General features: G+C 39.6%; 1 protein-coding gene across 1 annotated transcript; it reads left to right on the plus strand.

Moving 5' to 3' along the window:
- Positions 1 to 10,058: 10,058 nt before the first annotated feature.
- On the plus strand, positions 10,059 to 19,259 carry LOC137233552 (uncharacterized). Its single transcript, XM_067756646.1, has 4 exons — positions 10,059 to 10,195; positions 13,845 to 13,907; positions 13,985 to 14,147; positions 16,764 to 19,259. Exons 1-4 carry the CDS (start codon positions 10,104 to 10,106, stop codon positions 19,194 to 19,196), a joined length of 2,751 nt encoding a protein of 916 aa, XP_067612747.1. The 5' UTR covers positions 10,059 to 10,103; the 3' UTR covers positions 19,197 to 19,259.
- Positions 19,260 to 20,057: the final 798 nt, after the last annotated feature.

Raw genomic sequence — 20,057 nt, forward strand, 5'->3', positions numbered from 1 at the left:
CCTTCTCCGGACCGGGCGCCTAGGGGTGAGGTGAGGGTTAGAATCCCCCACACATTCGCGAAACATACACACAATTATCCCCCCCACGATCACCATTACCCGCCGTCCCCTCCGTCTAAACACTTCGAAAGCATACCTATTGAGCAAGTCAATAGTCCGACTAGTGAATAGCGCCCCACTTGCATCCACCCTTTCCCCTTCAAAAGTTATTCCCCAACCGCTGATATCACTGATGCCCAAGTACTCCGGACACTCACACAACACATGCACCCAGTCCTGAGGTAATGCATCACATACACACCCCTCCGTTTCGCTAAAGTTCCTCTTATACAAGAATGCATTAAGAGGACCATGACCTGTTAGCAGAAAGCTCAGACTCAAACTAAATATGAAGTCCGGTTTTTCTGCCACATACGAAACGTCCCGGATGTACTTGTACGGTACCCTGCCGTTGGGACTATTGTCCCAATGCACCTGCCACTTCCCTCTAACCACCCCTTTTAAACGACGCAGCACAACAAACTGTATCACTATCAGGTAAAGAAGCACTTGCATCGCATGCGTTGTCACGGTGCGACACAAGTGCAAGCATGGGAGCCTCATGGACCTACATATGTGTGCTCAGCACGCTGCTCAGACTATGAGCAGACAAGCTATGAAGAGGCCACGATAATTTTACGAACGGTACGGCGATTCAGGCCCCAGTCATTCCGAGGGGGGTTAAGTCTTCCTCCACCTGTCACTTCCAACTCAATGGAGGTCTCCCCCTTCCTCTGTTTCCAAACTACGTTGACACTTTCTGAAAGACTTTCTTAGCCGAAGCGTCTTCGCCCATTCGCATAACATGACCTAGCCAGCGAAGCTTTTGGATTTTTATTCGCTGCAGTATCTTCTTAGATGCATAGAGCTAAACAGCTCATCTAAGGAGGTATCTTACATGCACGCCGTCGGCATAACGGATAGGACCATACATTTTCGGGGCAACTGTTATATCGAACACTCCATCCATCTCATATCCTCTCGACAACGTCAACGGTGATGTGGCTGTCAAGGCGCAAATGCGTCGATTCTTTTTGGGTGGTAGCAAGTTATTCGTCGTGTTCTCATTTACTGCAAGACTCACATTTTTTGCCACTTTATTGAAATCGTTTTCGACATTCCCGAATACAACAGCTCTGCCTCCAAGATGAATAAAGAAACATTTTAGAGAGTACTATGATGAGATCCGTCCTCGCAAATTATATACAGGTCCGCATATGCATTCATACAGAGATATTGGACTGTGTATCAATTCACGCACGGTAAAGACTGGTGGCCCGTTATCAGAAGCAAACTCCCAACTATGGCAAAAAGTGTGGCGACACAAAAAATAATTTCAATTGGAAGTGGGATCAACGCCTCTAATAGGAGTTGAAACGACTCCTCCTTTAGAGGACTCTTATGAGATATATTTAAATGGTCGTGCCTATTGAGTAAGTACTGTTACAACAACAACCTATGAAACACCTCAATATGCAAAATAAGTGTGCAAATTTATAAAATTTTCTTAGCTAATCATTTGAAATTTTCAAATTGAAAAACTTTTGTATCCAATACGATCGTATTTCACACCTGCTATTAACCCCAAAAAGTTTGCAGTTTCTACAGTTCCGCTTTCGTTTGCTCAACATTGAAAAGCCATATTGACCTAGTCCTTTAATTGTTTCCTCAAATATATATACAAGTCCATATGCAGTTGAATGCGGCAAATACGTTCCATACTTTGCACCCTCAAAGTACAGTTGGGAAGTGAAACAAAACGAGTAATTTGTGTACAAACAAACATGCAAGGATTCTTTATAGCACCGAAAGTATAGTTAGAATTCAAGCGTTGCCATTTCTGTCGTATGTTTTATAAAATAAAATTTAACCAATAAGTGGTCCCACATACGGCTGGACACTTAACTGGATTTAATGGAATAGAGTTTGACTACAAACGGGCCAAGCAAGAGTTTTGCGTTGAATTCTGCATTGATAGTGAAAACGCTTCACGGCAAAGCACAATGTACATAGTAGGTAAAAATAATAGGGCTCGCCTTATTAGGGTAGGATATAGGTCGAACTGGAACCAGCCTGGGAGGTCCTTATACTATGTGAGTTCTTCACATAGACTGAATGAGTCCATATAAAATTTACCAGTTATAGATAAAAGCACATGGGGTAAGTTAATTATTAATGATAAGCATATCGCGAGCCCCAAAAACTACCCGGACAGCAGCATTGCATGTCTTCTACACATTCTGCCTGCAGACTAATGGCCAAAAATATCGCGTTTGCCACTGCAAAATGGCTTAAGGTCTCGGGCAGCTTGAATGCAGGCCGTATGACCATAGCAGTATAGCGCATCTAATATCGGGGAAACGGAATATGTGGTCACGTGCCTGAGCTTCGAAAGAATTTTGAGCCACAATTGAGTCGGAGGGATAGCGACAGAGTGCAGAAATGGCAGAACATAATATACATGTGTATACCGACGGTTCCAAATAAACGAAAGATGTCGGGTTTGCTGGTCTTTCTAGCGGAAATGATAGTCGTGAAAAAAGCAGCAGAAATTCTAGAGGGAGCGTGCTTAAGCTGCAGTCGCATCAATATATATATATTGATAGCACAGCCCCACAGAAAAAAGTGGGATGTTCAACAGAGGAGACAGGTCAATTATTATGGATTTTTGGTCGCTGAACACGAATCCGTTGTCAGAACTGAACTCTTGTTTTTTTTTCTAACCTCAAAATCCATAAGAATTGATCTGTGTCATCCGTTGTACATCCCACTTTTTTTCTATGGGGCTGTGTAGTCAGCCGGCGATTAAAGCAATATTCTCACACAGTACTTCATCAAGAAGTGTTCTGGAATGTGAAGAAGCATTGGAAAACTTCATCTGTATTGGGTTCTCGGTTATAAAGGAAGAGAAAAGGCCGATGAGTTGGTAAAGGAAGGTTCAGCACTCGCTGACTCGACGGTAAACGTTCCAATCCGTGTGGGAGAAATCAAAAGGAGACAGGAGTTGCATATGATCCTTCAAGCCGTAAAGGCGGTAACAAAAACGAATGGCTGCACAATTTCTGAGGTCATGAGCAAATCTTGCGATATTAGACTCACAAGTTGGTTCATATTTCTGAAGAGGGAATACTTAAGGCTCACGATAAGCATACTAACTGGACACTGCCTTCTGGCGTCACATGCTTATACGTTAGGCCCCATCAGTTACAGCAGATGTTGGAAGTGCGAGCTGTAGGAAGAAACTGTTAACACGTTCTGTGTTCGTGTCCTGCGGTCGCCAAGTCAAGGCTTCAGCTATAAGGAGCGGCAGAGTTGCCTGGTCTCGAGGCAGCAATTAAGCTAGGTCTTAGAAAACTTTTTATATTTGCTAAGAGGACGGAGGTATTCTATAACATAAGTCCTGGCAATTGATTGGGGCTCTGACGTTTGGTCGTAAAACAAATTGTGGTAACACTATGGACACATTTAGTATATGTGAGGTCTTATTGAACGGCTAGTTCAACCTAACCTAAGTCAAATACACGATAACAATAAATACATATATCGAAATCAGTTGTTAAGGGAGAATATATCAGTTTTTTTTATTGCGAAAGCGAGTTCAAAATATAAATTCGGCTTGGGTAAGAACTATACTCTTGACGCAAACACTGGAGAGGTGACTATCAAGATCTATAACACTCCCCAAAACCTTCGCGGAGTATCTTTATCACTACTACAACAACAACAACATGAGGGAAAGGCAACATATCATAGTAAGGTGAAACAGAACTGCACACAACAATAGTTGCTAGAACAAAAGGCGGAACTGTACCAGCCAGGAATCCGTACACTGATAAGTAGAATGAGGAGGCACGTATTCTTTAGGCGCAGATACAGCCATCCTGCTAACAGTTCGGTTATGGTCAAAAATTGGGCATTGAGCCTATCGTCCAGAAACGATAGGTGCTTATATTTTCTCTTCCTGCAAACAATATTTATTAAAATGAAATCCGATATGGTAGAACATTGTAGTTCTACGAAATAGCCGGGATTCGTACGTAGTTGAAATCAGTATTGATCCATTATACTAAAGAAGTGTTTATAATTTTTATTCTCAGCTGAGCAGAGCTCGCAGAGTATATTAACTTTGTTCGCATAACGGTAACGGCATAAACTAATCGAGATAGATATAGACATCTATATATCAAAATGATCTCGGTGAAAAAAGAAATTCATTTAGCCATGTCCGTTTGTTTTGCCCTGAATCATAGGCACAGATTCAAATTCACACTTTGAATATAAAAAAAATTTTCATAGCACTCCCATATGCCCTCACATATAATTTCGAATCATATGAAAATGCTTGAAATTCTTATGAAAGTACCAAGAGAAGGCACTCACGTATGAAGCTCAGGCACTTGTGTATGATAAAAAAATGTACACCAACAATTTCAAAACTAACAAGTAAGGAAGGTTAAGTTCGGGTGTAACCGAACATTACATACTCAGTTGAGAGCTATGGTGGCAACATAAGGGAAAATAACCATATAGGAAAATGAACCGAGGGTGTTTGTATGACATGTGTATCAAATGAAAGGTATTAAAGAGTATTTTAAGAGGGAGTGGGCCATAGTTCTATAGGTGGACGCCATTTAGGGATATCGCCATAAAGGTGGATCAGGTTTGACTCTAGAATTTGTTTGTACGATATGGGTATCAAATTAAAGGGGTTAATGAGTATTTTAAAAGGGAGTGATCCTTAGTTCCATAGGTGGACGCCGTTTCGAGATATCGCCATAAAGGTGGACCAGGGGTGACTCTAGGATGCGTTTGTACAATATGGGTATCAAACGAAAGGTGTTAATGCGTATTTTAAAAGGGAGTGGGCCTTAGTTCTATAGGTGGACGCCTTTTCGATATATCGCCATAAAGGTGGACCAGGGGTAACTCTAGAATGTGTTTGTACGATATGGGTATCAAATTAAAGGTATTAATGAGGGTTTTAAAAGGGAGTGGTGGTAGTTGTACAGGTGGTCGCCTTTTCGAGATATCGGCATAAAGGTGGACAAGGGGTGACTCCAAATTTGTTTTTACTATATGGGTATCAAATGAAAAGTGTTAATGAGTATTTTAAAAAGGAGTGATCCTAAGTTCGATAGTGGACGCCGTTTCGAGATATCGCCATAAAGGTGGACCAGGGGTGACCCTAGAATTTGTTTGTACAATATGGGTATCAAATGAAAGGGGTTAATGTGTAATTTAAAAGGGAGTGATCCTTAGTTCTACAGGTGGAATCCGTTTCGAGATATCGCCATAAAGGTGGACCAGGGGTGACTCTAGAATGCGTTTGTACGATATCGGTATCAAATTAAAGGTATTAATGAGGGTTTTCAAAGGGAGTGGTGGTAGTTGTATAGGTGGTCGCCTTTTCGAGATATCGCCATAAAGGTGGACCAGGGGTGACTCTAGAATGTGTTTGTACGATATGGGTATCAAATTAAAGGTATTAATGAGGCTTTTAAAAGGGAGTGGTGGTAGTTGTAGATGTGAAGGCGTTTTCCAGATATCGAGCAAAATGTGGACCAGGGTGACCCAGAACATCATCTGTTGGATACCGCTTATTTATTTATATATATAATACCACGAACAGTATTCCTGCCGAGATTTCAAGGGTATTTTATTTCGCCCTGCAGAACTTTTTCATTTCATTCTACTTAATATGGTAGGTGTCACACCCCTTTTACAAAGTTTTTTTCTAAAGTTATATTTTGCGTCAAAAAACTAATCCAAATACCATGTTTCATCACTTTTTTCGTATTTGGTATAGAATTATGGCATTTTTTTCGTTTTTCGTAATTTTCGATATCGAAAAAGTGGGCGTGGTCATAGTCCGATTTCGGCCATTTTTTATACCAATACAAAGTGAGTTCAGATAAGTACGTGAACTGAGTTTAATAAAGATATATTGATTTTTGCTCAATTTATCGTGTTAACGGCCGAGCGGAAGGACAGACGGTCGACTGTGTATAAAAACTGGGCGTGGCTTCAACCGATTTCGCCCTTTTTCTCAGAAATAAGTTATCGTCCCAGAATCTAAGCCCCTATCAAATTTCACAAGGATTGGTAAATTTTTGTTCGTACTTATGGCATTAAAATTATCCTAGACAAATTAAATGAAAAAGGGCGGAGCCACGCCCATTTTGAAATTTTCTTTTATTTTTGCATTTTGTTGCACCATATCATTACTGGAGTTGAATGTTGACGTAATGTACTTATATACTGTAAAGATATTAAATTTTTTGTTAAAATTTGTCTTAAAAAATTTTTTTTTAAAGTGGGCGTGGTCGTTCTCCGATTTTGCTAATTTTTATTAAGCATACATATAGTAATAGAAGTAACGTTCATGCCAAATTTCATCATGATATCTCCAGCGACTGCCAAATTACAGCTTGCAAAATTTTAAATTACCTTCTTTTAAAAGTGGGCGGTGCCACGCCCATTGTCCAAAATTTTACTAATTTTCTATTCTGCGTCATAAGTTCAACTCACCTACCAAGTTTCACCGCTTTGTTCGTCTTTGGTAATGAATTATCGCACTTTTTCGGTTTTTCGAAATTTTCGATAGAAAAAGTGGGCGTGGTTATAGTCCGATATTGTTCATTTTGAATAGAGATCTGAGATGAGTGCTCAGGAGCCTACATACCAAATTTCATCAAGATACTTCAAAATTTACTCAAGTTATCGTGTTAACGGATTTTTCGATCCTGATGATTTTGATATATGGAAGTCTATATCTATCTCGATTCCTTTATACCTGTACAACCAACCGTTATCCAATCAAAGTTAATATACTCTGTGAGCTCTGCTCAACTGAGTATAAAAATTATTCAAAAACAATTATAGCACTGAAAAAAATTTGTAATCAAAATTGATTATATGACCAAAGAATGTAAGCTTAACTGTACCAAAACAACTTCTAATTTAATATAATATTAGTTAATTACCCTCAAGGGAAGTCAGTAACTAATGATACAAAATTCTTGTTCAGAACTAGACCTAGAGTGCCAAATAATTATTAATTCGTTAATAGCTAGACTTTCAGTTATAAAATCGACAAAAAAACTGCTACCAGCTTTAACGAGCTGGGGCTACATATGAGCATGCCTCTTTCTCAACACTATTCCACCAGTACGTAACTATCGAAAAACTACCAAAAAAAATTTGTATATAGTTAGGAACTAGTGAAACGTTAAAGCAGTGGGGACAATTTTCACTGCCTAGAACATCGCCATGTCAAATTCTCCAGTTGAAAACATGTAAAAGAGATAGATTGCGAACTATTTGTGGTTCAGAATGTAGTAGAAATGCACTTATTTTGAACTAGAGATTCTCCTTACGGGGTAGGTTCTGTGACTTTTTAATTAAATTCGGTATATTATTTTTCTTGGTTATGAGACATTTTTTGACTGGAAGTGGGAGGAATCGTAAAGTAACTATGTTTGTCATTTACTTGTTAAACATTTTATTAAATTAAAATCAGCACCTCAGTAATCTCTGTTGCTAATATATGTAAATTTTAACACAAATTTAAAACAAACCGCGCGGAGTCCTCTATTTAAGCATTTAAAAAATTAAAAAAAATCAATTACCAATGCAACGTTCGCGGAAATCTCTACATTCACTTTTAGTATTGTGACGAATACCAGCAACACTAAGGTATACTATCATCTCTAAGCCGATACTGAGCAGTGGCTTGTATGCACATAACCAAATTAATCATTATGTCTACACTGATGTCCATACAACCAGCGGAGAGCAACGCACAAACACATGCATTATCTGAGATACTCCAAAAAGTAGGCAATTATTTGTGCAAGTATCACTCACATATGCATGCGCATATGAGATGCTATACACGTGCATCTGTAGTTATAATTTTATAGCTGGTAACTAAGTAAATTCTGGAAGCGCCTAGAAGTATGGAACGATGAAATCGAAGAGTATAAAAGATCGCAATCTAAGCAATCATGAAGTCAGTTTGATTTAAGCACGCTATCTGTCGAGAAATAGTAGTGTTAAATACTTGAATAAAGACCATATTTTGCATTATTCAATATTGGAGTTATTTATTCAACAGTTTAGTCATTCGAACGTTAGCAGAAGATTTGGAATAAGCGGAATTACACAAAATTCATTACAGTATGATTATTGTAACCCAAATTCCGACGATATATGTATATCGAATATGTTCCCACAAAACTTGAGGCTAGAGGTCAATGGAATTGTTCGCTACTTTCAGAATTAAATTCATTGGCTCTTGTATGTTGGTGATATATATAACTATTGATGTAATATTTTTAGCAAATATTTTGTAACCTGAAACCAAATATTCAACCTTTTCCGACCTCAAACAATTAAAATTTTTGAAATACAAAAAAGGTTCAGTGCACATACAATTTTGTACATGTATTTTGATTCGCACTTCCATATAAAAAATTTTGGGCAGCACTGTTGGTGACGAACTGGAAAGTCAACAAAGAGCAGGACATAGTTTTAAGGGTTCAGCCCCATTAAGCTTCGGCAAGCCAGGAACTGCAAACGTCTCAGGAGATGGATTTGCGGGTACCTATTTAAGGTTGTACGCGCGATAATGTGAGCGAATACGACTGCTTTCACTTTAGGCACACGAAATCTATTCAGCCTATACTTATAATGAAAATTAAAACATAGAGAATGTTTGAATAATAAATAATGAATAGCTAAATTAAAATTTAGGTATGATGAATCAAAGCATTGGAGCTAGGACAGACGTACTGTGGGTCGGCCTCATTAGAGCTTGGACGATGGATTTGAATGCGTGCAGAGTACGAAAATGTATTTTTCTTTATTGTCAGCGCTGGGGGATTGATAACCAATGTAACGCGACAAGCAAAGCCATCCGCCATAAGCGTAAGTACTAAAGGTCATATTGTTGTTGTATTAACGATAAAGTGGCTCCGCGAAGGTTTTGGGGAGGATTATCGATGTTATTGATCCTTTGCCGGATACAGATCCGGTTTTTTTCGGTAAGAAATCACATTAAGGTACTAGCCCGACCATCTCGAAAACGATTTATATGACCACGTTAAACCTTCAAGAGAAACTTGGGGTAGCCAGAGCCTTGCCTGCTAAGTATGTTTATAAAACATTCATATTGGTAACAGGGTTCTTCTCGCGTAGGTGAGATTGACCATTTGGGTTGCGGAAGCTGTGAAGCTATAAAGCTTCGTAATGCGCTTTTCAATCCCTTTAATTCCTACTAAAGGATAGATCAGTTTCCTTATATTATGAAAACGAGTTCAAAATATAAATTCGGCTTGTGTAAGAACCATAGTCTTAATGCAAACACTGGAGAAGTGTTTTAAAGCATATTACTTATGTGTATGATCTCTTCCTGAAATCAATATTTATTCAAATGAAAGCCCATATGTTGGAATATTCTCATTCTATGAAAAAGCCTGGCTTCATAGGTAGTTGAAATCACTTTTTATATTACACTATCTGGCCATGGTTGCACGAGGCTACGCCTGCCTCGTTTTCTCAAACGCATACGAGTAAATCGAGGCAGGTAACACAAGGGACAAATAAATGGACTTAATAACCAAAGGATAGTAAAACTTTTTTTCCTGCAGTTATCTACTTAAATATTTTGTTCACATGCAATTATCCACTTCTTTCACCCCGGCGTTGTGTCCAAATGTCGTTACACTTGTCGCTAGTTGTCATAACAACTGACCAAACAAAAACAAATAACAAGCAAATTTTTTGGTTCATGGTGTTTGGTGGTGGAAATTTACTATGAAATACAATACACAATAAAAATAAAGTTGTCAATACACTAAACGTAAAACTTGTGCATATCGTAAAAAAGAAAGTTTGCAGTTTAACTACAAATTAATTCAGTCACAAGGACAATACGAATGAGCTCAGCACTGTCACTGCATTTGATTGGAAGAGTTGGTCAATATTTCAGTTGTGTGTCAGAACTCGAAGGATTAAGAGTTTTTTCGTCTTTAGCATAATACATCATTTGGACCAGAATTTTAATGCAATTACTGCGTAACGAAATGTATCCACAATCAGAGCTCGATAATTACAAACTGCAAGTAGATTTGCTACAACAAAAACTTAAGCAGAGGTAAAATATATTCAAATATTGTTTAAAAAAAAAGAAAAATGGCTCCAGTTTTATATTCTAAGTGAAAAGAAATGGGGTCAATGAAGAACATTTAACTAGAAAAAGTGTGTTATTTTGTAAGTAGGTCACGGCCTTGAACGATACTCCAATGTTATTTTTTTTGTAATATAAGTGATTTATCTAAAGTTCCGCACATACGACCCTTCTGGAAATGTCTTCTGAAGTGCGATTACGGATGTTTAAAAGAGTTGTTCTGTTACGGCGTCTTCAATAAATCCTCCTTAACACTGTTTTATGTCAAAATGATTTAATCAGAACTCAGCGCACCAGCCTTCAACTCATCACGTGATATACAGGAAAAAGCTGCAGGACTGTCAAAATGTTGCAATCAGAATTGGCACCGGATGTATCCTTATTACCCCTGAACATCACCTACATAGTGAAGCCAAAGAACTCAACATTGAAGAGCATAACAAAATGCTGTACAGGCAGTTTTTGCTTAATTATCACAAAACTGAATACCCTAGCAAGCAACTGCTTGATCTAGCCCCCCGTCTCCAAAAAGGTTAAGGGAACATCTCCATAAGCATTATGGCGAGATCCGGCACCGCACCTACCAACACAACCGTTTGATCTAATCGAGCATAAGGAGGCCGTGGAAAAAATCCACACAGAATGGGTAGACGTCTTTGCCAGGACGCGCCCGGTCAACCCTGGTGCAAACTCGGGCTGGATACTGTAAGAGGTTATACTCTTACTTGTCCAGAATTAACCCCGACATACGCAATGTATGCGATGTGTCCCCACATGATACTTTGATGATACTCATTGATCGCACTCATTGGAAGAAAATACAGGCTTGCCAAAATACTGCCCTCAGAACCGCTACGGGCTGTCTTCTTATGTCTCCGAACACCAACTGCACAATGAGGCTAGAGTACTCCCCATTAAAGAGAAAAATGAAATGCTAAACAAACAGTTTCTGTTTAATACAGAGAAACCTGGTCATCCCAACAGACATCTGATTGATGAAGCTACACCACCTAGGATATTAAGGGGTCGTTTCCGTAAGCATTACGAGGAAATACGACACCTGCGACATAGCCGTATGAAACAAAAAAGCACAAGCAGATCCTCAATGATATCCACAAACAGGCGTCGGACCTCTATGTCAGGAATTGCCTGGCGAATCCAGTTCTTAAAGAAAAATACCCAGAGCTCGCAGAAGAGGAATGCACTCTCCCTAGGGAAGCGCGCGTCACTCTAGCTCAACTTCGATCTGGGTACTGTAACAGATTAAAATCGTACCTATTCAGAATCAACCCCAACATACAAAATGTATGTCCTGCTTGCCAATGTGTCCCCACATGACACCAACCATCTCTTCAATTGTAATGTGGAACCAACGCCTCTAACACCCCTCTTACTATGAACCACCCCTCTTTAAACTGCAAGTTTCCTTGGACTCCCGTTAGAGGACATTGATGAAAATTTGTGATCGGTCGCACATATTGGATGGGGCTAAGCACTGCTACAACAACAACACTAAGGGAAGCCCATTCCTACGAAAGAAGTTTCTACCTACCCTAAATACTAGAAATTGACCTGAGAAATGTCGGTTATTTCAGTATTATCCAGCTGAATCTTTTCAAAAGAGGTTGTTTACAACCCTTAATTATAGTAATTTTGGCGCGCCGTGGTTCCGCTTACCACACCGATGATCCTTGGTTCAGGTCCCGGGCAAAGCTACATCAAAATTTTAAAAACAAGTATTTTCAATAATAGAAAATTTTGCTAAGGGGGGTCGCCCCTCGGCAGTGTTTCGCCAGCACTCCGAGTGTATTTCTGCCATAAAAATCTCTCAGTGAAAACTCATCCGCCAAAATTAAAAGGAGCTCGACGCAAATTGGACGCGAAGCTGGGTCTAAAACCTCTTCGGAGGTTATCGCGCCTTATATTTTTATCTATTTTATTTCAATTAATTTTATTGGCTTTGGAATAGGCTTAAAAACTCGCATTGGAGTTGGCGATCAACCGGATGTCAAACACGGGGAGGTTTACGTAGACCGCATTCACCATCAAGGTAGATTGTGTATTGTATTGGCGTAATGTAATCAATTGGTACCAACTTAGTTGGAGCGGTGATTTAACGTAATTACATCCATTGTTTTAGAACACCGTGGGGCTTGGTGATACTTGGCAGGTACCCACGTATAAACATTCTTAAGACTTCTCGTTGCAACTAGGCAAGCGAAACAATATAATGAATTACTAAAAAGCAAGTGATCCAGAACGACGTTCCGTCCAAAAGGAAGAGAAGCGAAATGGCGTTCTAGGAGCTTCCTTATTACATATCATACTGGACCTCTTCACCTGAGCTAAAATTTTAAGCTGAAATGCCTTGCCTTTGAACGGGAAATGCGGCACTCTTTTGCCAAGAAAACTAGATTTTTCCTTCCAAGAAAGGCGTAAAAAGATCACTGACAGTTTATAATAAATTTACGCACGGTCCCAGGAGATGTTGTCTATCAAGAAATACTGTCCCATTTTTCCTCGATTGACCAGATCAAAAAACAACATGGCATTTGACAGCTTGTTAGCGTCTCCTACAAACGGTCACGCTGGTGTTATCTAGAAACTAGAACTAGAATCAACTAGGAAAAACCAGACAGTCCTCATACGGCCAACAGACAGAATGTTCTGTTTGGGCATCACATGCAATAATCGACCTAGGTTAGGTTAGGTTGAACTGACTAAGACCTCACATAGACTGCATAGACCTTTTGAATTCATTCTTAACTGGTTCTTTCGTAGATGGCTCTGAAGTAGCCCCAGCCTTTAATTAATTAATTTAAATACATATAACTCATACTTCAACGCTATTGGTAAAAGTATGGCTTTCAATTGACCCGCTCTGTGTCCGTTTTGCACCAGTTCGCAAGTATACATGAAACCTGTAGGGTTCATTCTTCATCGACAATGCGCTAAACAGTCTCGCAGTAAGTGCACCAGCGATTCCTGTGGCCTGAAATATTGAGAGCCCGAAGAGATGGAAGATGATCAAGAGACTGTTACTGCTACTTTAGAGCCGAACGTGTGATGTCCAATCTGTAGGTGTGCGCCCCAAATGTTTAACCCTTTCTTGTAGGTTTTAATTAGTATTGAATCTACATAGTGGTAGTGGTATGTAGTCCATTTTTTGTGATACAGGACTAACTGACTAATTGAGGAGGATATGGCCGTGCCCGTATGTACACTTTTCCCAGAGCCCCATCTGCCTAAGAGTACCTTGAGATTCCTTTTCCTTGACAAAGAGGTCGATTGGTGGTGATCTCCCCAACGGTAGATCGTTGATCTTTCCATAGCACATTTTATGTAGTTCTTCTAAGTTTGGAACGATGGAATAACTGACATTTACATCCATGACGTTTGTTCAGATCTCAAACCCCACTTTTTATCTGACATTCTTTTGCAGGCATACATAGCCCCGTAAGATTGTATACATTATCAGCAGGAGGGTGGGTTAAGCTTGAGATTTTTGTCTAGTTCTCCTTATTAAGGGTTAATGCAGTATCCTGCCGTCTTCTTCCTACTACTCAACTTCCTTAGTACTAAATAACTTTTTATTCTTCTATCTATTGCTGCACAGTGAAGAAAATCGTCAACAGTTACAAAAGGAACTTCAACAAATTTTACAGCGACGCAGCGAACAGTAAGTACTCAAATCAACGACTCGTATTTATTCTTAGCTAAAATACTAACATTCGTATTTCCCGATGTGGCTTTTAGTGATAAAACTGTACGATCGAAAATTCGACAAAAATATCAAAGCTTTTTGGATGAGCAAGAACGACGAAATGAGCGTAACAAAATGCTTATGCAGATGCTCGAGCGAATCGATCAACAATCGGCAGCGTTGTCTGCGCGCAGTGAACGACTTAAGTCGATGAAGGTAAGCGTATGCAGCTTTTATACATATACTTTTTAGACTCCCTAAAGAAGTGGCAAGAGTGTCGAAAAACGTAGGAGCGGAAAAGTAAAATTTAACATTCCCTCTCAATTTATGGTCATAAAGCTCCAACACAGCAAAATATAAATTTCTTTGGGTTATCACCTATCCAAAAGTTATTGATCACAGATCTTTCAGCAAGACAATCCATTTTTTGTTGTTGATGTTGTTGTTGTAGCGATAAGGTCGCTCCCCGAAGGCTTTGGGTAGTGTTATCGATGTGATGGTCCTTTGCCGGATACAGATCCAGTACGCTCCCGTACCACAGCACAATTAGAGTGCTAGCCCACTATCTTGGGAACGATTTATGTGGCCACATTAAACCTTCAGGCCATTCCCTCCCTCCCCACCCCCAAGTTCCATGAGCTTGGGGTCGCCAGAGCCTCATCTGTTAATGAAACATGATTCGCCGCGGATAGGTGAGGTTGACAATTGGGTTTGGAGAAGCTATATATTGCGCTGGCAACCTGAAAGGTTGCGCTTCACAGCCCCTTGAATCTGGTATTTCACCTAATACAGCCATGTATTTGTATGTATTCGTGCTTCAAACATATTGTAACGATTTCTGGGGAAATCCTATTATTTTACACCTTCTTCTAACGTCTTATCGCTGAATGTCGAATAAATAACCCCAATATTCAGTATTGCAATATGGTCCTTATTTAGTCTACTTTTGGAGTAGTACAATTATACTTCAATATCACGTACTTCACAAAAGCGTGTTTAAATCAAACTAATTCTTCATTCCTAAGCTTTCGCTGCTTTTATACTCTCGGTTTTCTCGTTCACCCCTTTCTCCTAAGGTCTAGTCATTTTGCGAACAATTGCATATCATGCTTGGTTACCAGCTATTTACATGTATATTTGTAGTTTATGTTTGTCTTATATCCATATGCATGTGTAAGTGTGAGTAAGGACTTCGGCTGATAACTGCATGCGTGTTTGTGAGATATCTCTTCGTTATGTACAAAACTGTTGCTGCTTGCTGTGTTTTGTTGTTGCGATATTTACAACGGACGTATAATGAGAGAGTTATGCTGGATTTGGGAAAACAAAATCATACTGCAGTGCCCTATGGGGTTTACGAGATATGAGAATATTCACTCCTTTTGCATTTCTTGTTGTTCTGCTTCTTAATAAATTTTGAAAACTCAACTAATTTGTTGATATTGACAATGTAAGACTGAGGGTGCAGAAGCTTCTTTCTCGGTGTTTCAAAATTGCACAATGAGATCACCTTACGCATTCCAAAGTAATTCTTTACAATGTTTAACAAGGTCGGTTTAGCTGGACACTCTCTCTCCGTAGGCTTAGAGAGTGCTGCGGATATGGCAAGTCATCTACCTGGTTGAATACAGAACGCTTCGCTACTATTATCTTGTGACACTAGCCCGAATACCTCATTACTTCATTATTTTATGTCGTATATTTGATTGTAACATAATGTAGGCAGGGTGCAGAAATTCAAGATTTGTCCAAGGTACGCTAAAAAATGCAATAAACTTCATGAATTTTATGAAAGTGGTCTGAATTGTTCCAAAACTGAATTTGCAATGGATGTCAAAATGTGGAGAAGGCGAGTCGAGATGGTGAATGGAAATGCTTTCGAACATGTAATTAAGATATTGCGATTAATAGCCTGTGCATATGTTGATTTATTTAAGTTTTACCGGTAACACCGTCATTTTAACTTTGGTACTTTCTATCAACATCTCCACGGGGGGTTTGAACCCGAATAAAATTTGTAAGATTAGTCTTGGTCATAACTTTAAGCATTGACCAAGCTTTATTCTCCTATCTTAATATATAAAAAACACGTGTCACTATGTTTGAGGCCAATATACTCTCAAACTACTGAACCGATTTTGAATTTGTTTTGCACACCGTGTGTAGTTTGATCTAACTTGAAATATAGGATAGGTGACAGGGTGACTAGGGTCTCGAGATATAGGCCAAAACGTGGACCCGGGTGCCAGTAGAATGTGTTTAAAAAATATGGATATCAAATGAAAGCTGTTGATGAGTGCTTTAGTAGAGGGTAATTTTCATACCCCTGGGTACTCGTAGAATGTGTGTATGGAATATGGATATCAAATGAAAGCTGTTGATGAGTGCTTTAGTAGAGGGTAATATATTATCCATAGACGGACTGGGACTGGGATTAGGACTAGGACTGGGACTGAGACTCGGAGTGGGACTGGGACTGGGACTGGAATAAAATACATACCACCCTCTGGGACAGGCAATAAGGGATGCAGAAGAATGAGAAGAAATTGAGAGAAGAGAAAAGAGAGAAGGAGATTGAGAAAGAGATAGAATGAGACGAAGATGAAGATAGATGAAGCGAAAAACACGGAGGGAGGAGTGAATAAAAGGATTAGGAAAAAGTGAAGAGGGGGGAGGGCAGAGTCAGACGGAAAGAGCTTATTAAAATGTATGCAGATAGATCAAATTTAGGGCAGGACAACGTCTGCCGGGTCTTCTAGTTGTTATATATTTATTACTTGCCCATCAATTTTAAAGCTCAATTGATCATTATCTCTCATCTCTCATTCGCAGCTAAAATACGAGCGCCACTTTGCCAAAGTGATGCAAACACAACCTGTGCGTTGTGTACAGAACACTGCGTTAGCTACAGAAGTTCCACCAATAGTTAGTATACCAACAGCTACGCAAATACCAGTCCTACTACCCGCCGTAGAAGCACAACAACAGATGAACACAAACTCAACGGCTGCTACAACAACAAAGCCAACAACAAAAGACCCAATGGAAGAGGTAAAAGTTAACGAGTCGGCAGCTACAGTATTAACACCACGTATGTGGACTTTTGCTATGGCAACACCTACACCAGCGGGCTTAATACTCACTGGAACGCCTACAGCGCCATTAGCCACAAAGCCATTGCCAGCAACGGTACAATATCCTATAGGTTATGGCACGATGCTGCAACCACAGCCACAACAGTTTCAAAATCCAGAGAGAATGCGTTTTAGGCATCGTTTTGGTTACCCACCAAGTGCCGACAGTTATAATCGAGGTAACAGTTATGGAGTATGGGATGATAACTTTCCTGTTGATACCAGAGATGCTTGCACATCTACTAGTAGAGGAAACGTGAGGAAGGATAATGAGAAATTTGAAAATATCGATTCAACATATGCTACAACCTCACAACAAACCGATATTAAGGGTACTGATAATCTACCTGGGCACGAGCTAGATTTAGAAATTAAAATTTCTGAACAATCAGTGGTGACTGCTGCAACTGATCCCAGCCGTCATATAAACAACATTATAAGCGATATTGCTGGAGTACGACTTGGAGATACTTGCGATGATACTAAGACTTTTTGCGTATCGAGCGATAATTTTGAAAACCCAACAATGGCTGCAAAAGTTTCAGAGAACTACAACGAAACAAGCTTTGGGCCGAACAGTTTCATGAAACACGAAAATACGTGGGAGAAAAGAGGGCCAACTGGTTTGTTATCTGCGGAAGAGCATAAACGAAAACTCGCAGAAATTGAACGTAGGTACGGCACAGCAGAAATTGAGCGCATGTACGGCACAACAGATTTTGGAGAGCATGACGGTAGCTCTGCACGTGAGAAAGACAACACAAATTATGAGAGCTTTGAACGATTCTCCGACATTGTTAATTCAACAGCGAAATCGAATGACGAAGAGCTTATGAAATCGATTGAAAAAACGAATAACCAACGAACGGAAACTTGGCAGTCGCGCACAAGTCCCAACGAATATGCAACGAAAAAAATATTACCGAGCGCAGTTGTGGCACCGAAGAAAGTTTCCATTGATAATATTGAAAACGCTATTTATGGTGAATTGGTGACACCGCATTTGATTGATACTAAAGCTGCGCCAATTGGAGCTGCTGCCCAAGGTTTCCTTACTGAACTACTGGGTCAACAAGAAACCAAAACGTTGGATGATGGCGGCAAGGACACTCATACAGATGATGCAGAGATTATTGAAGCAAATGGGACCGAGACTGCAGCAGATAGCGCTGTAAAGAAAAATGATACAGCAAATCTGGGCTATGCCAATTGCAGCACATCGATTGAGAGTAGTGAGAGTACGGCATCGAAAGTTGAGGAAGCCGTAAGCAACAATGCCGTGGGTGATACGATTGAGCCAACACAACAGCAACCAACTTATAATACAATCAATACAGAGTTTTATCCGCAGACAACGGCGCCTGAGAATACTTATGGAAGTGCCGAACCCAGTAATACATACGCCGAGTATTCAGCAGAACAAATTAGCGAGCAGCCAACTGCCGAGGACAACACAGTCAATCATCAAATGCAGAGCGCACAAGAGGACTATGCACAGCAAGGCTATGAGAATTATGATGCTGATCAGTATGGAAATTATGACCCCAATGCCTATCCAGGCTATATATTTGATGAGGCAACAGGTCAATATGTAGTTGATCCGCAGTATGCTGTAGCAGAAGCAGGAGAAACACAACAGGCGGAATACGCTACACAAGAGTATAGCGAAACACAATTACCAACAGAACAGTTAGAATATCAAGAAAGCGTTGTCGATCAAGTTGGCCAGAATGATACTAATTACGCATTTGAAGATAATTCTTATACCGCAGATCAAGCTCCCGCTGTAGCACAGCAGGATAGTGTAGCAGCTCCATCTCTACAAGGAGATGTTGCAAAGCACGCAACAACAGCGCCAATGAAAGCTTCAGAGTCAGCAGTACCACCTGTATCAGAAAGCGCTCCAAAACTTGTGAAACCAACCTCCATATTAGCGACAGCGGATAAGCAGGCTACACAAAGCGAAGCACAAAAGAAGAAGAAACGCGTTAACTTTGTGGATAGCAGTGAGACGGATGACAGTTCGAGCGTGAAGGTGACGGGTACAGCAAAGGCAGCAACTACTTTGGGTGCTGGTGGTAGTGAAAGTGATTTTGAATTTTCGAGTGGCGCTGAGACATCATCGGGCTAAATGTTTTGAGTGTGGCAGCCAGCAAAAGTTTATCTTCACAATTTTTAAACTCACTCTCCGCTAATGAATAACAAAGCAATCGCAAACTGATTCAACTATGCATTTCTAAAAGCTTTTTTGTTTAGTCCAATAGGTACGCATTTTGCCAAACTTTTAAATGTTAATAACGGAACACTTTGAAAACCATGATTCAATCAGAAGAGGTTTGCTCGACAGACGAATTTTTTGACAATTGACAATTGCAGCCATTTTGCTCCCAAATCGAATTGACATCCGTTAACTGTGTTGTTTCTTTGCAATTTTTCGAAAAATATTAGTATAGAAAAAGGAAGCAATCAGTTTACAAATCCCCGATAAGTACTGAACTGCATAATTCATTAGAACATTTATTTTAATTTTATGATGAATTTATTAACTATGCCATGATCTATTAGTGTGGCTGAACATAGGTAATTTTTTGAAAAGTACGGACATCAAGGAATCGTGCACTTTCGTAAACCTATGAACAGACGAAACCTAAACCACTTCAAAATTCATCGTTCAACGTCAAAAACTCGACTAGTAAATGATTTACATAAAAATGTAATTAGTAAATATCGGAGATGCCATAATGAAACGTACTCATTGAGCATGTTAACTTATTCATTCCGTATGTTCGGAAAATTCGTCCCCATTTAAGAATTTGGGGAATCGGTTTATATTTGGAATATTATGTAGTATATACTTATTTGATATATTCGGACCCCGTGAGGTAGTATGAAATGGACGTGTTCCGAATATTCTAAATTAACGGAAGACTTTCATGAATACTCAACGTAAAGGAGCTTTCCGAAATTTCAGAGTAAAAAGGTGAATACTCCC

This window comes from Eurosta solidaginis, chromosome 1, assembly GCF_040869045.1.
Source record: "Eurosta solidaginis isolate ZX-2024a chromosome 1, ASM4086904v1, whole genome shotgun sequence".
Classification (NCBI taxonomy): domain Eukaryota; kingdom Metazoa; phylum Arthropoda; class Insecta; order Diptera; family Tephritidae; genus Eurosta; species Eurosta solidaginis.